At 53.0% G+C, this 15,619-nt stretch overlaps 1 protein-coding gene and 1 long non-coding RNA gene across 3 annotated transcripts in view; one reads left to right on the top strand and one right to left on the bottom strand.

Moving 5' to 3' along the window:
- Window positions 1-1,145: 1,145 nt before the first annotated feature.
- LOC123335194 lies at window positions 1,146-15,613 on the bottom strand. The gene is made up of 3 exons (XR_006553585.2): window positions 15,108-15,613; window positions 13,013-13,110; window positions 1,146-2,885 (listed from the first exon to the last, which is right to left on the bottom strand). It is a non-coding gene; the product is annotated as an uncharacterized LOC123335194 (long non-coding RNA).
- The window catches only part of ADAMTS2 (ADAM metallopeptidase with thrombospondin type 1 motif 2), a 247,815-nt gene continuing 246,543 nt past the window's right edge, over window positions 14,348-15,619 (top strand). The window contains exon 1 of one of the 2 annotated variants that reach the window (XM_044948497.2): window positions 14,348-14,609. In XM_044948497.2, the coding sequence (XP_044804432.1) occupies window positions 14,495-14,609 (115 nt within the window). In that variant the 5' untranslated portion in view covers window positions 14,348-14,494. The remainder of the gene's footprint in view (window positions 14,610-15,619) is intronic. The other variant, XM_025293941.3, reaches the window with a different exon arrangement.

Raw genomic sequence — 15,619 nt, 5'->3', positions numbered from 1 at the left:
TCTAATCCCTTGAATCTATTTGTCATTTCCATTGTATAATCATAAGGGATCTGGTTTAGGTCATACCTGAATGGTCTACCGGTTTTCCCTACTTTTTTTTCAACTTAAGTCTGAATTTGGCAAAAAGGAGTTCGTGATCTGAGCTACAGTCAGCTCCTGGTCTTGTTTTTGCTGACTCTATAGAGCTTCTCCATCTTTGGCTGCAAAGAATATAATCAATCTGATTTTGGTATTGACCATCTGGTGATGTCCATGTGTAGAGTCTTCTCTTGTGTTGCTGGAACAGGGTGTTTGCTATGAGCAGTGCATTCTCTTGACAAATTCTGTTAGCCTTTGTCCTGCTTCATTTTGTACTCAAAGGCCAATTTTGCCTGTTACTCCAGATATCTCTTGACTTCCTACTTTTGCATTCCAGTCCCCTATGATAAAAATGACATCTTTTTGGGGTGTTAATTCTAGAAGGTCTTGTAGGTCTTCATAGAATGGTTCAACTTCAGCTCTTTTGTATTAGTGGTTGGAGTATAGACTTGGATTCCTGTGATATTGAATGCCCTGCCAATCTGGACCAAAAGACACTGAAACTGTTCAAGATGGAAAACCTCTGGGCCACTAATTTGTTATGGGCAAGGTGCAGATCGAGAAAGCATTCAGCGTCCATGAAAGCCATATTTTAGAGTATCCTTCTCAGAAGTAACCAAGAAGAATGATGTGAACAAGAAGTGACCAAGAAGAATGATGTGACAGGAAAGAAGTGGCCAAGGAGAATGATGGAGAAGGAAAGATATTGTAGGGAGTAGAGCCAAGAACCACAGCTCCAGGGAGTAGACTTGAAGCCTAATTCCACAATACTCCCTGCACCAGGGTAGAAGTTCCTGGCAATGTTTCTCTAACAGGATGTAAGAATTGTTGTGGACTAGTGGACCAGTGAGGAGAAGGTGATGGCACCCCACTCCAGTACTCTTGCCTGGAAAATCCCATGGACAGAGGAGCCTGGTAGGCTTCAGTCTGTGGGGTCGCTAAGAGTCGGACACGACTGAGTGACTTCACTTTCACTTTTTACTTTCATGCACTGGAGAAGGAAATGGCAACCCACTCCAGTGTTCTTGCCTGGAGAATCCCAGGGATGGGGGAGCCTGGTGGGCTGCCATCTCTGGGGTCGCACAGAGTCGGACATGACTGAAGCGACTTAGCAGCAGCAGCAGCAACTGAGTCCAAGAGGGCCCTTTGCGGAAGATTCTATCATTGTTCCCGATTCCTTGCCCATCGTGTAGTCGTTTCCTAGGACTGCCACAACAGATACCCGCAAAATTGGGTGGCTTTACATGACAGAGGCTTACTGGAGGCCAGAGATCTGAAATCAAGGTGTCAGCGAGGTTAGTTCCTTCTGCGAGGGAGAATCTGCTCTGTGACTCTCTCCCAGCTCCTCATAGCCAAAAATCCTTGGTATTTCTTCCTTTTTTAAGAGAATATTCTGAGCCTGTTCTTTTCAACATATCTTTATTTGTTTGCTTTGGCTGCACTGAGTCTCCGCAGCTGCGTGGCCCTTTAGTTGTGGTGGGCAGGGGCCACTCTCTAGTGGAAGCATGCGTCCCATTGCTGTGGCTCCTCTTGCTGCGGGGCACAGGCTCTAGGTGCATGGGCTTCGGCAGTTGTGGCTCCCGGGCTCTAGAGCACAGGTTCAGGAGTTGTGGTGCTTAGTTGGTCTGTGACATGTGGGGTCTCCCTGGTTCAGGGATCAAACTCATGTCTCCTGCATTGGCAGGCAGATTCTTTACCACGGAGCCACCAGAGAAGCCCGGCGTTTCTTGAGTCGTAGACACATCCCTCCAATTTATGCCTCCAACTGTCACATGGCATTCTCCCTGAGTGTCTCTACTTCCCTTCTTATAAGGAGATCAGTCACATTGGATTAGGGGTGCACTCTGATCCAGTATGACTTCATCTTAACTCATCACTTCTGCCAAGACCCCATTTCCAAATAAGATCCCTGTCTGAGGTTCTGGGCAGACATGCGTTTTTCAGGGGAGCACTGCTCAGTCCACTACATGTCCTGTATCCACATCCTTTGCCCTGTGACTCTGCAGCTTCTCTCTCCAGGATGCAGAGTTATCTGCCCCATTCATGGGGTTGGTCCATATGTCTCATGTGGCCAAGGGTAGGTGGGTGAAATAAACTGTGGGCCAGTTTGGAGCCCAGGTCTTGGAGGCATCGTGTACTCATGCTTACCCTTTTAGAAGCCTCTGATCTCCTCCAGGAGATGAGCTTCCCCTTAGAGCTGCTGTCCCTGCATCCTAGTTTACATATGAGCTGCCCCAGCTGTCCCCAGACCTGCCCTGTCAGGAGAGCTGCCTTGGCCAAGCTGTAGAGCTGTAAGCCCATGGGTAACTCTTGTCTTTCTCCAAAAGAAGACAAGAATCTAGATTTCAAATCCTTAATCTCCGAATTTTTATGTGTGTTTCTGATTCAATTAAAAATGTCACTGTGCTGTACCAACCAAACACTCCTGTGAGTAGAATTCTGCCTGTAATCTTCCTGCATGTGGTCTGGGGTGCAGATCGGAAGGGCCCAGGGATCCCTCTGCTCAGCTGCTTCCTGTCTGAGGCACCATCCTGGGAAGATCCTTGCTCCAGGAGAAGAGGGTCCTTCCGTGTGACACAGAACCCAAGTGGGCCCTGCAGCAACCGAGGATTTCCATCAGGAGGGCGTATAGAGCCCATCTCTCCCGGCGGTCGTGCACAGGATGGCCAGGCCACGGAGGGGGCCTGTCATCTTGATGCCCCTCTGCCCTTTCCAAGGCGTCTCAGATGATGCTGTTTTAAGAACATTTGGCAAGAAGATGCCCATAGTGTTCCTTTTACAAAAATGGTGGCTTCTTAGGGATTGCTCTAAAAGAACAAAGCGAACCGAATGAAACCACACCAAACCAAAACAGTTACGGAGAATAAGGAAATCAAACACCACCAGGTTGAAACTGATTTTACCGGATGAACTTCTCACTTTAAATTGAGTCCAAGTTCATTTTCTCTCCCAGGCTTCTAGAAGGCAGCATTCAAAATGTTTACACTTGTTTCGTGTGCCTTTTTGCTCAGCTCTGGTCCCCCACCTCCTTGCCTGCACTTCACACTTACTGTTTCATTGCACACATATGCTCAGCTTTATATTTACACGTATCTAATTTTTATATATGGCTTGTGAAATATGCCAGACGAAGAATGAAATAGTCCTGAAAACAGCTGGAAAATTATGCAACAGAGGAGATTGGGCACATGCACGTTCTGTACTGCAAAGTTGCACAACAGACCAAGTTTGTTATAAGCGAAGCTGGGAGGTTTTTATTTTTTCTCCAGAGTGACAGCTTGCATGGTGGAGTAAGCCTTCTGCCGAAGGCATTTCCTCAGGCGCCTCAGACTCTCTGAGAGGGGAGAGGCAAGGCTGGAGCTACATGGGGAGCACAGAGGCTGCAGCCCAGGGGAGTTTGTTGAGGGGCTAGAGGCAACTCTTGGGGTCTGGTCAGGTCAAGGCCAGGGGCCGGGGTAGGCCAGGACATGGCAGAGTCCATAGGCCAGCCACGGCTGGGGATCCGACAAGACCAAGGTCCAGCAAAGCTGAGACCCAGTTTTTGGTGAGAGGAGGACAACTTTTGGAGGTGTCCATGTCTCTGCTGCCATCTGTTGGGAAATCCTGGTGGACAGATAGCCTCAGATGAATCTGGAGCCAAATGGTCCCTCACCGTCTGCTGCTCCCAGAGCTGAGTCTCTGTTTACCCATCACCACCCTGGCTCTGCAATTCTCTGATCTCTCCCATGGCCCAAGAGGATGCAGGAGAGCAAAGCCTTGGCCCCTTAGACCAGAACTGGGGCATCCCTGGGGCCATCAGGCCCTGTGACACAGCTCCACTGTGCACCTTATTGTCTCACAGGTTAGAGTCAGTGAGAACTGCAACCGAGCCCAAAATCTCCATTGTCAACACCCAGTGAAGAGGCAGGCATTACTCTGCTATTAAAAAGATCCAAGTGTCTCAGTCAGCCTGAGGTGTAACAAGATGGCTGATAATGTGATCTGTCTGCTGCACAACTGAAGGTAACATTATGGCCAGCAGTGACCTTCTGTCTGGGCTCAGTCTGGGAGCCTGTGTGGAACAGGCAGTTCTGGCGTATGCTGGAGGAGGGGCTCCTGAGCAGGTCAGGAGGAGGACAAACACCGCAGCCCAACCCTGTGTGGAAGGTGGAAGGGAAGAGCCTCTGGGAAGCTGCTGCCCAGCCCTTGGTACAGGGCTTGAGTTTACCCAGAGAGGGCAATTTGGCTCAATAATGGTGGAGAAAATCTGGGGCCCTTGCTCTGAGGGGGGCCTCGGCTGCCCAGGCAAGCAGGCCAGTGGCTCCCACCATCACCACAACCCCTAGGTAAGCTGGCACGTCCTGTTTACGGCCTTCACGGCCAGGGCAGGCTACGACATGGCAGAGCCCACAGGCCAGTCACAGCGGGGGATTAGCTGCAGTGCAGAGGGTTGCTAAGGAATCCGGGGCTCAGCTGAGAGCCTGGCTGCTGCAACCACTCAGAGCGGAGACGGGAATCGCCATGGGGGAACTGTGCCGCCCGGCTCATTCGGTTTCCTCGTTCCCATTTCCAGAAATGCAATTAGGGAGGCCAAGGCACTGCGTGGGCTCTGGAGCGAGTGTCTGGGTGTCTGGGTTTGTGGTGTTTGGGGGCTGGGGTCAACGTGTGCCTCTGTGCTCATTTGTGCACACATATCACCACATGTACGTGGCATGGTGTGTGTGTGCACAGGTGTGTGTGTGCACAGGTGCAGATGAACACTCTCACCTCCCATCTCCTGGAACAGTCATCCCCAGACCTTGAAATGACAGTTCTTGGCACCCTTCACCCCTGCTCCCAGGGGCAGCCTGTGCTTTCAGATTTATCTTTGGGGGGCTGTGTATTCTCAGCTAGGGAGTATAATCTCTTAGTGGGTAGCAGAGGGCCAATGGTGCCATGTGGGGACCACAAGAAGGAGAGTACAGGGAAGTTCCAGCAGCCAGAGGCCCTCATGGAGGTCCTGAGTGAGCACAGCTGAGAAGCCTGGGAAGGAGAAGGGGATGAAAAGGCAATGGGTGCTGGAGAGCAGCCCCCATAGCCTGCAGATGCCTCACAGGCCGTGCAGGGGCCGCCCGAAGGCAGAAGTGCTTGCTCTAGCTTCCCCATCCAAAGAGCCGGAGGTGGGCCTTGCAGGGCAGGTGGAGGCCCTGCTGCCTCTGGGTGAAGCCAGCCGGCTGGGGGCCAGGAAGGTCAGAAAAGCATCTAAATGCTGCGTTATCTCTCAGACCCAGCTCGGCTCTCCATGTGGCCTGGTATGCCCAGTGTGGTCAGATGTGCTTTTTTTCCCAAGAGAAGCCAGAGGGGCATATTTTAATGTGGGCATCTTTTGATTTTTAAAGTTTTAGCCAATAGTTTAACAAACAAAACCCTGTGGGCTGCTAGTTGGGAGCCCCTTACGCATCAGTTATGATACTTGACTCTGGCAAAAAGTAGGGATCGGTAGAAAGGATGCTCAGATTCACATCCCAGAAGGCTTCACAGGAGCACCCAGAGCAGTTCACCTTGTGGGTGATGCGTGCTCTGGTTCTGAAGCCAGTCATGAGGTCTGGTCTGGCTCTGGCCCCAGGCGTTATCATCTCTAAGGCTCAACTTCTTCACCTGAATGTGGTAAGGTTGCGTTTCCACCTGGAGGGATGTTGTGAGGATAAAGGGAGGTAGTTTACTTAAGAGCTCTGCTAACTCACCACAGAGCTGCGAGCTTGCAGGAAATATTGTGATTGACAGAACACAGCCTGGGACAAGAGGTGCTTCCCAAGGGCACACTGACCCCAGTGTCTTCACTGGGAAGAGCAAACTGTGGGCCTCAGGTTGGCCAGTCATACTTGACCAGGGCACAGGGGGATGGCCATGGAACACTGATGTGTGAGATCCTTTTCCTGAGAGGGGAGTCTGGAAGCTCCGGATCAGTGTCCTGGTGAGTGCTCCCAGCTCCCAGGGCTTTTCGAGATGAACACGATCTTGCTTCATTCTCCTACTTAAATCTTCCATTTAGAACAAAGTGCAGCCTGCAAGCTGAGACCTGCAAGGCCCTGCCTCATCTATGATCCCCTCGTTGCCTCTCTAGCTTCATCTCTTTCTTCTTTTACCACCCTCTGGCTTCACTGCTCTTCTTTCCCTGCAGAGGTAAAATCTCTTTTCTGCTCAGGGCCTTTGCCCCTGTGCTGGTCTCTCTGTTTGAGATGCTCATTGCCTAGACTGCCCATTAGGATTCCTGGTGGCTCAGATGGTAAAGAATTCACCTGCAATGCAGGGTTTGATCCCTGGGTCGGGAAGATCTCCAGAGAAGGGATGGCTACCCCTACCCACTCTAGTATTCTTGCCTGGAGAATGCTATGGACAGAGGAGTCTGGTGGGCTTCAGTCCATGGGGTCACAGAGAGTCTCACACAGCTGAGTGACTAACGCTTTCCCCCCCCAACACTTAGACTGGTAACTTCTCTCTGACCAGCTTTTAACATCCCCTCCTCTTCCTCTCCTTTGTCCCACGTGTTCTATATCATGAGTCTCTGTTTATTTTCTCCATAGCATCTATCTTTGAAATTTATCTTATTTTTAAAAATTCACCCTGCAAATATTTACTGAGTGCCCGCTACGTTCTAGTCTGTGTTTTGTCAATCAATGTTTCTCGCAGTTCTTCAGCAAGGTTCCTTATTAGGCCACATTCAACCCCTGGCATCCCAGCCACCCATCTCCTGCAGTACAGCCAGGGTTTAGTTCTAAGGTCAGTGATGATATGAAAAAAGCATGCAGTGAAAATACTTTGGAAAATTTCCAATGAATACAGTTTTGCATCTATAGGCCGACGCTGAACTACGTACAACTGGGTACAGGGAGTGACGGAGAGCAAAACCAGCTAAGGTATGGACAGCTTCATATGTGCTAAATCATTTAGTTCTCCAAGCCATTCTGTGAAGTACGTGCTATGACTCTGCCCATCATAAAGTTTAAGACACTGAGGCACGCGAAAGTTAAGAAAGCTTCTCAAGGTCACATGACTGGAAAGTGACTGACAGAGCCCTGGCAGCCTGTCTCTGGGCTGCTCTGGGGAGTAGAAATTGTGTATGCTGGGGAGCCATTGTGTAATCCCCCTCTCAGCAACCCTCAGCGAGCAAGGCCTCTACTGCCCAGGATGGCAACACTCTCAGGGTGGGAGGGAACACTCTCATTAAGCCATCTGACTCATTATTCCAAAGTAATACATGTGGTTTCAGCTTCCAGTGTGTGTCAGGGAATCTCACATTCATTCTGCTCTGACAATGAGGATGAGCCAGGCCCCAAGCTCTTCCTGCCCCTGGGGTCCCAGCCTTGCGGATGAGGAAATGGGCAGTGGAGAGACTGTGTGCAAGCTGTCAGAGGTGCCTCACTGACTTTTGGGAGAGAAAGTCACGAGAGTCAGTGGTTCAGCTTCAGGCACCCACTGCCCAACCGAGACGATGGTGAGGGTACTGCCACCGTGGCCGAGACAGGTGGCTAGGCCTGGCCTCGACCGAGTAGCAGGGAAGAGAGGTGAATTCCTCTTCCTTATGAGAGGGAGATGGAGAGCTGACTGCTTTGCTGTAGGGGTAAGGAAAGAGAAAAGCAAAGGAATTCCAGAAAAACATCTACTTCTGCTTCGTTGACTGTGCTAAAGCCTTTGACTGTATGGTCACAGCAAACTGTGGAAAATTCTTCAAGGGATGGGAATATCAGACCTCCTTACCTGTCTCCTGAGAAACCTGTATGCAGGTCAAGAAACAACAGTTAGAACTGGACATGGAACAATGGGCTGGTTCAAAATTAGGAAAGGATATGTCAAGGCTGTATATTGTCACCCTGCTTATTTAACTTATTTGCAAAGCACATCATGTGAAAAGTCAGGATGGATGAAGGTCAAGCTGGAATCAGGATTGCCGGGAGAAATATCAATAAGCTCAGATATGCAGATGACACCACCCTAATGGCAGAAAGTGAAGAGGAACTAAAGAGCCTCTTGATGAAAGTGAAAGACGAGAGTGAAAAAACTGGCTTAAATTTTCAACATTCAAAACACTAAGATCACGGCATCCAGTCCCATCACTTCATGGCAAAAAAAAACCACAAAAAACCCAACAGTGAGAGACTTTATTTTTTGGGCTCCAAAATCACTGCAGACAGTGACTGCAGCCACGGAATTAAAAGATGCTTGGAAGAAAAGCTATGACAAACCTAGATAGAGTATTGCAAAGTGGAGACATTCATTACTTTGCCGACAAAGGTCCATATAATCAAAGCTATGGTTTTTCCAGTAGTCACGTATGGATAAGAGAGTTGCACCATAAAGAAAGCTGAGCACTGAAGAACTGGTGCTTTTGAACTGTGGTGTTGGAGAAGACTCTTGAGAGTCCCTTGGACAAGAAGAAGATGAAACAAATCAATCCTAAAGGAAATCAACCCTAAATATTCATTGGAAGGGCTGATGCCGAAGCTGAAGCTCTAATACTTTGGCCAGCTGATGCAAAGAGCCAACTCACTGGAAAAGACCCTGATGCTGGGAAAGATTGAGGGCAGGAGGAGAAGGGGACGACAGAGGATGCGATGGTTGGATGGCATCACCAACTCAATGGACATCAATGTGAGCAAACTCAGGAGATGGGGAAGGACAGGGAACCCTGGCTTGCTGCAGTCCATGGGGTCGCAAAAAGCCTGACACAACTGAGCCGCTGAACGACAACAAAAGGAAAGAGATGGGGCTCAGATGCCTCTGGTGCCCAGGTGGAAGGAGAGATGCCAGGTTTGAGCCCAGGAGGCTGGGGATGGGTGGAGATGGAGGCTGTGAGAAGCTGAGGCTCTGGGACACGCTGATGGAGATGCCTAGGGGTTGCCACATTTACAGGGTGGATGGACCTGTCTGGGTGGTCTGTGCATAGAGCCTTGAACACATGAGGAAGGCTGAGGAGGAGTCCTGTGTATGGAGAGAAAATGGCATCCATTGGGACCGGCCCTGAGGAGTGGCCAGAGGCTATGGGGACATGTGAAGGGTCCTCTTGTGAGGTGCTGCCTGGAGCCAGATTTGCGGAGAGCCTGAAAGGGGCTATTTATTTTATCCAAAACAAAAACTTCAAAACATTGCACTAAAGACACAGGTCTATCTCTTTTTTGGAATGAGCAGAAGATGGGGACACTATTTTGCAGGGGGCAGAGGAGACTGTTCCTCCATAAACTCCACACTGGAGTGGACTTTGAGTCGAGTCTCAGCATTTCTGCAGAGGAGGGACCATCTGGAGCTGCTGGGAGGGAGATAGTCAAGAAACACCCATCCTACTAGTGACGGGGACGTTGGTGGGGAATAATCCTCCTGACACCCTTGCAGGAGTGGAGGGTCTCGAGGGGGTCCCCAAGGGCTGCAGTGATGGCCAAAGGCCCTCAACCCTGTGTCCGGAATTTCTTCTCACTGAGTCTCCGCCTTGGGATTCCATGGTTAGTGCTACTGCCAGACCCAGCTAGAAGCTTTGGCCTCTTGGAGGCCCACATCCTAGATGGTGCGAGCCCTGCTGGGTTGGGCAGGACTGGAAGGAACTTGACATGAAGGGAATGCAATTGAAAGAGAACAAGGCTCCGAAGGCCAGGGATCCAAGGCATTGGCCAGGGCCACCCACTGACATTCCCTGGATTGTCCAGGGAAGAAATGTCCAGTGAGGTTTACAAAGCGTTTGAACACAAAATGCTACAGTGTAATAGGATTGTGCCCTTCACAGTTACATACAGGATTTATATGTAAAGAAATTCTTTCTCCAGTCTCTGGAGAGGATGTCATCTGGGAATGGTGAATTCCAGGGAAGAACATCTTCTTTCACCAGACAAGGGAAAGCCTGGGACTGTGCCATGCTCTCATTTGGACATAAAGGCAAGTACAGTGCTGGGGGGACACTGAGGCTAACGCCTAACATGTTTCTGCCCCTGATGGGTAATCCAGGCTTGTCCCAGTAATAGCACTGCCCCTTGTCAGCAGCTGGTTCAGCAATGGCCGTATGACCCAGCCTGGGGCAGGAGTCAGCTGGTCCATCTAGGAGAGGTGAGGACCCCTGCATGTGCTTCGGTCATCTTGCTACCTGGTTGAGCTCTGGAGCTGTCGTGCCTGCAGACCTCCTGCATTTCCTTATGGTCTAAGTGGGCTGTGAAACTTGTGTCCAGGGGCATCTTAAGGGACCCAGAGGCATTTCTCAGATGAGAAGCTTGGCACAAATGTCCCCCTTGACCTGTGTGAGAGGCCAGACACAGGTCTAGACCCTGATCCCAGGAGACCCAGAGCATCACTACTCGCCACACCCAGCGTCACCTTGAAAAGTCTTGGGACCTTCTGCCTCTCTGCTAGGTGGAGCACACATGGATAGTCAGAGGCGCGCACTGAGCTTTCTCCTTCCCCAGCTCTTTATTGCATAGATTGAGCCCGAGCCTCCAGCTTGTGTCTCCAGTGTAAAAGTATTGACTGAGCCTAGATCCCCAAGCCTCCAAACTTCAAGCACTTTGCTTTTCACTTCTAGGCAGAACCCACTGCAATGGAGGTGGGACTCCTCTGTGTAGAACATGGCAATGAAAAAAAACTGACCTGGACACCACCTCCATTTCCTCTTTTGCCTGACACAGATCCCTGTCAGTGTATGTGTTGGGGGGGATGCTCAAGAAACTGCAAGAACCACACCCCTAAAGGCTACCTGGCTGGCATGTTCTGTTTAATTAGCATTCCCCTGACATATTGCTTATCAAGGCTGCTCCCAGCCAGAACTCTGCCTGTGTGTCTGACGGGGCCATTGCACCCGCTGTTTGCCAATAGCAGAGTGGGGTAGGACTGCTGTCTTCAGAGGCCCTTTGACAAGGTCGCCAAGTCCTCACGGCTTGTTATGCTCAGCATACGGGTCCCCAGAGGGCTAGAAGAGTCTAGATCTTGCCCCACAACCCCTAGGATCTTGCCTGTTGGACACAGGAGAAGGAGCTCTCACTACTTCCATCTGCTTGCAGCCTGCAGTACGGGCATGGCCTGCCAAGGATGGTGACCTCGGCAAAGGGCAGAAGCACTTCTGGTTTTTGTGTGGCCGCCAGGGGACAGGAACGGCTCTGATGAAGTCTGTCCTGGTGCATGTGACCCGGAGGTCAGAGGCGGGCTGAGAGCCTTGCTTCTCCTCTTCAGGCCAAGGGGGCACTGCTCCCACCAGACAGCTGGGGCAGGCACAGGGCAAGAAGTTCCTTGCTTAATGTCTCTACTCCAAGGCAGGCACTGTGATTTGTGATACCCAAAATGACCAGAAAAAGTCCCCATTTCTTTCTGTACCTCATGTTGGGAAGATTTTAAAGGGATGGAGGGCTCGAGCTCACTCTGAGCTGTTCTCACCCTTTGTGCACAACATGGGGCTGTTCTAGATCAGGGGTGCACTTCCAGTTCTTCAGGGATCAGACTGGACACAATTGTGAGCAAAAAGCAGGTATAGGACAGCAGGGAATGGTGGGGATAGTCAAGTAGGAGAGTGCAAGCCAGACCGAAGGCCACTCAAGTTCAGCTGAAGTCAAACACACAGGATATGCACTTAGTAAGAGTTCTAACTGGACTGGATCTAGACTGGACAAGCAGACTTCAACGAAGAACCACTGTTTATGCCTCTGTTCCACTTTCACCCAGAGGAGAAGAGGGGACCAGAAGGAGAGGCAACAACCTCAGTTCTGGCAGCATTTTCCAGGAGGAGAAAGACCTGAGCATGGAGGTTTGAAGAAGTAGGGGTGATATTTTCTATTTTTGAGCTGAGGACAAGTGATCAGGAAGCTGGGATGAGTCCACAAGAGCTCAAGGATTCATCCATAAATTTTGATGCGTCTGTGCTTGGTTCTTCCACTCAGCCTAGAGAGGTGTCATTGTGGGGACTAAAGGATGGGTTGGTTAAGGGTAGTGGTCTGCCTTTGAGGAGTCTCTGTTGGGGTGGAGCCCCAAGAGGCTTGGGGTGATGTGGGAGGAATAGTTGCCAGGAGTGACTCAGGAGTGTCAGAGAGACAAAGCTGCTTGCCAAAAAGATATTCTAGAGCTGATTTTTCAAAGTGCACAAGATAATTTAGCTACGTGGACCCGTTAGAAAATATCAACTCGCAAGGTGAAAGAGTCGTTCATTTTCAATTCTCCCTTCATGCTCTGATCACATCAAAGGAAAGGGCTTTGCTTCTGCTGGTCTGTCTTACCACTTTTTCAACACTTGTTAATCATCTTCAGCCTCAATGCCTTTTGCAGGCAGTAGTATTTAGAATTTGATAACAGCTTTTTGTTTCATATATTTATTTTTGGCAGTTATCTTTGACTTATGGCAAGATTTTGGCTTTCCCATGTACAGTATGATTTAAAGTATCTTTAAAAAACTAAAGTACAGGATTAAGTACAGTATAAAGAAACAATGGTGGTGGTGGAAGGATTATGGTAACGACCATAAACCTGGCAGGGAAGTGAGTGAGGTGATAGAACATCACCCTCATCAAGTAGGCGATGCTGCTGCTTGGGTCTCATTCGTCTTTTCAGGAGGATGAAAGCACAAAAACTACACGGGAAATGAGTGGAAGAGAGTCATAGGTTCCAACACAGCACCTAGCTGAACCCAACTCTGGGCTGCTTGGCTTCCTCTGCCTTCAGGATTTGACCCATGCCATTTCTTACGGGAAGTCCTCCAGGATACCTGGCTCTTTCCTCATACACTGATCTCCATCCACTTTATCTGGAAGCATCAGAGGTCACACAAGAGGACGACTGTTGGGGGTAAGGGAAGGACACCTGCAGCAAACTGCAGAGCATTTGCTTCATTTTAGCACTGGTAAGTAGAAATGCAGGGCCAGTGTGGTCTCACTTTCCAATTTCTCAAGAGAAGTCAAAAGTTTAAAATTTTAGGTGAAATGTCACCGTTTTAAACACTGACAACAAATGTTCACCATACCTGGGGGCTGGATGCTGTGGTGAGCACCCTCAGGTGACACAGAGAGAAGCTTCCATGTGAAGATGACCGTCAAGCTGCAGTGTTCATACACCCAGGTCCTGGAAATGATGGAACTAAGGATATGAAACCACAGCTAAAGCAAGTTCCCCAAGTCACATGTTTTCCCCGTAAGACTGGGCCCTTCTGGTGGGCATGGAGGGATCTGAGTCATCAGGCCCCGCCTGGCCAAGCCAACCCCAAAGCCCTGGCCACTCAGGCTGGGGGCAGGGTGAATAAGAAACTCTAAAGGGACAGGTGTCTCCCCTTCAGGGACTTGAGGCAGGGGTCACACAGCAGAGGTGTTCCCATAGACACGTTTGGAAGTGAGTTCCTGGGCAGGATTGGGGGTGGGGGAGGTCATTGTTTTGGGGGAGAGTAGACACGGTAGGATGGTGACTCCAGGCAGCGAAAGGATGAGGAGTCCAGCTGGGGATGGGCTTTGACTGCAAACTGGCTCCAGGCTGCAGAGGGACGCCTTGGAGGCTGAGTTGGAAACGGTAGGCACAGTGTAGAGAGGCTATTTCAGGCAGAGCCTGGGTGAGTGCAAAGACCAGACTTCGAGAATCCCATGCAGGATTCAGGACAGGTGAGGGAGGCAACCTGTGAGGTCTAGCGGGCAGAGCCCAGGTCTACGCGGAGGAGACTGTGCTCGAAGGCTGCAGTGGAGGGTTGGGGAGGAAGAGTACAGGGTGTGTGGGGGGACCTTAAGGCAAAGAGCAACTGGGGACTGAGGGAGCCTTGCCTCTCTCTGGAAGGGTAAAAGTTGATCTTTGGGGAGGCCCCTGTGGTGCACACCCCCTCCTGGAGAACTCGTCCAGTCCCTGGAGTCTCCATCTGGTCAAACGGCCTGTCTCAGCCCCACAGTAATCAGGCCTCTCCGCCCACCCGAAGGCGCACAGAGAGGGGCCACCTCTTGCGCCCCGAGACCGACGGCTGGGACCCGGGAGCCCCGAGTCCTCTTTGGGCGGGGAACTTGCTCCTCTGAGGTGGAGCGCCACGAGTGCGCTGGGCGCGTCGAAGGTGGCCGGCCGCGGGGCTCCCCCGACCCGGCCCGCGGCGCTTCTCTGCCGCCGCCTCGGGGTGTCTCTGCTTCGCTACGAGCCGGGAACCGCGGCGGCGACGGCGCGAGGAGGGGAGCGGGCGGCGGCGGCGGCCGCCGCGCCAAGAAGCGCCGGGTCACCGCAGGCTGAGGCGCCCGCCGTCCCCGCCCTCCCCCTCGCGCGCCTTCTCCTCCCTCCCGCCTCCCTCGCTCGCGCTCCTTCCCTCTCCCCGCCTCCCCTCCGCGCTCCCCCGCCCTCCCCTCCGCGCCTCGCCTCCTCCGCCCCGCGCCCTGCGGTGCTGCAGCTGCGGGCGGCTCCAGCTGCCCCAGATGTGGGCTGGGCGGCGCGCGGGGAACTTTCGCGCCGGCTGCGAGTGCGGGGCCCCGGCTGTGGTCCGGCTGCCATGGATCCGCCGGCGGGAGCCGCCGGCCGCCTGCTCTGCCCCGCGCTGTTGCTGCTCCTGCTGCTGCCGCTGCCCGCGGACGCCCGGCTCGCCGCCGCCGCCGCCGACCCCCCAGGTAGGTGCGGCCAAGTCCCCGCGCCTCGCGACCCCAGTCGGCCGGGCTCCGCCCCGCGCGCCCCACCGCCCCCTCCCCAGGCGGCGTCCGGCTCTACTTGGGCAAACTCCGCGCGCCCCGCCCGGGGCCAAGTTGGCCAACTTCGGGGCCGGGTTGGTCGGGCAGGGGGCGCCCTGCGGCGCACCCGGGAATCTCGGGCCGGGGGCAGCCCCGGAGCGCTCGCGGCTCCCGGGACGCCGAGCTTGGAGACAGAGGGCCGGGAAAGCCCAGCGGCGGCGAGCGCAGCATCAGCACCAGCGGGTCCGGGGGAGCCAGGGCGAGGCGGCGCCCCGGCTTGCGTCCGGAGACGCTCGGGAGCAGTCGGGTGCAGAGCGCGCCGCCTTGGGCCTTGAGGATTGGTTGGGGCGCCCCGGAGGGGATCTTCGAAGATCAGAGGGACCCTGCTCCACCCCTCCCTGTTCTCGGGCACGCGGGGGAGGCGGCCGGCAACGGGCTAACCTGGAGCTGTACGCGGAGGACAGGCCGCCGGTGCCGGGGGGAGCCGAGTCCTCGCAGCTCCGGAGGCGAGCGGTGAGGGCAGTCGCGCGGCGGGGACTGCTCAGAGGTAGAAGCGCACGGGTAGGGAACCAACCGGGAATGGCTTCAGAGCAGCCCCTTGTCCTGCCAAGGACGGTAGGTTCAAGGGGCGGGGGACGGCCTGACCGGGCCCGCCCCTGGGGAACTGCGAGGAGCTGAGGAACCCCAACTTGGAACGGGGCAGGGGGCAGAGCTCTTGGTTGGGAGGGCCCCAGAGGGGTCGACCGGAGGTCGGAGGAGCGCCAGCGTGGTAGCCCCGTTAACGCCCCTTCCCGATTGGAAGAAGGCCGGGGAGGTGCAGGCTAGTTTCTGGGGGATGCCTAGTGGAACGCCCTTCTCCTTCGCCGTGGGGCGGGGTTTGGGAGGATGCTGTGCTCGGTGGCGGGGCCCTGGGGCTTCCCGGTCTCGGCTGGTCTAACGCCCCTTCCCTTTGC

This window comes from Bubalus bubalis, chromosome 9 (assembly GCF_019923935.1).
Source record: "Bubalus bubalis isolate 160015118507 breed Murrah chromosome 9, NDDB_SH_1, whole genome shotgun sequence".
In the NCBI taxonomy this organism is placed as follows: domain Eukaryota; kingdom Metazoa; phylum Chordata; class Mammalia; order Artiodactyla; family Bovidae; genus Bubalus; species Bubalus bubalis.
This window is presented reverse-complemented; position numbering and strand designations above follow the sequence as displayed.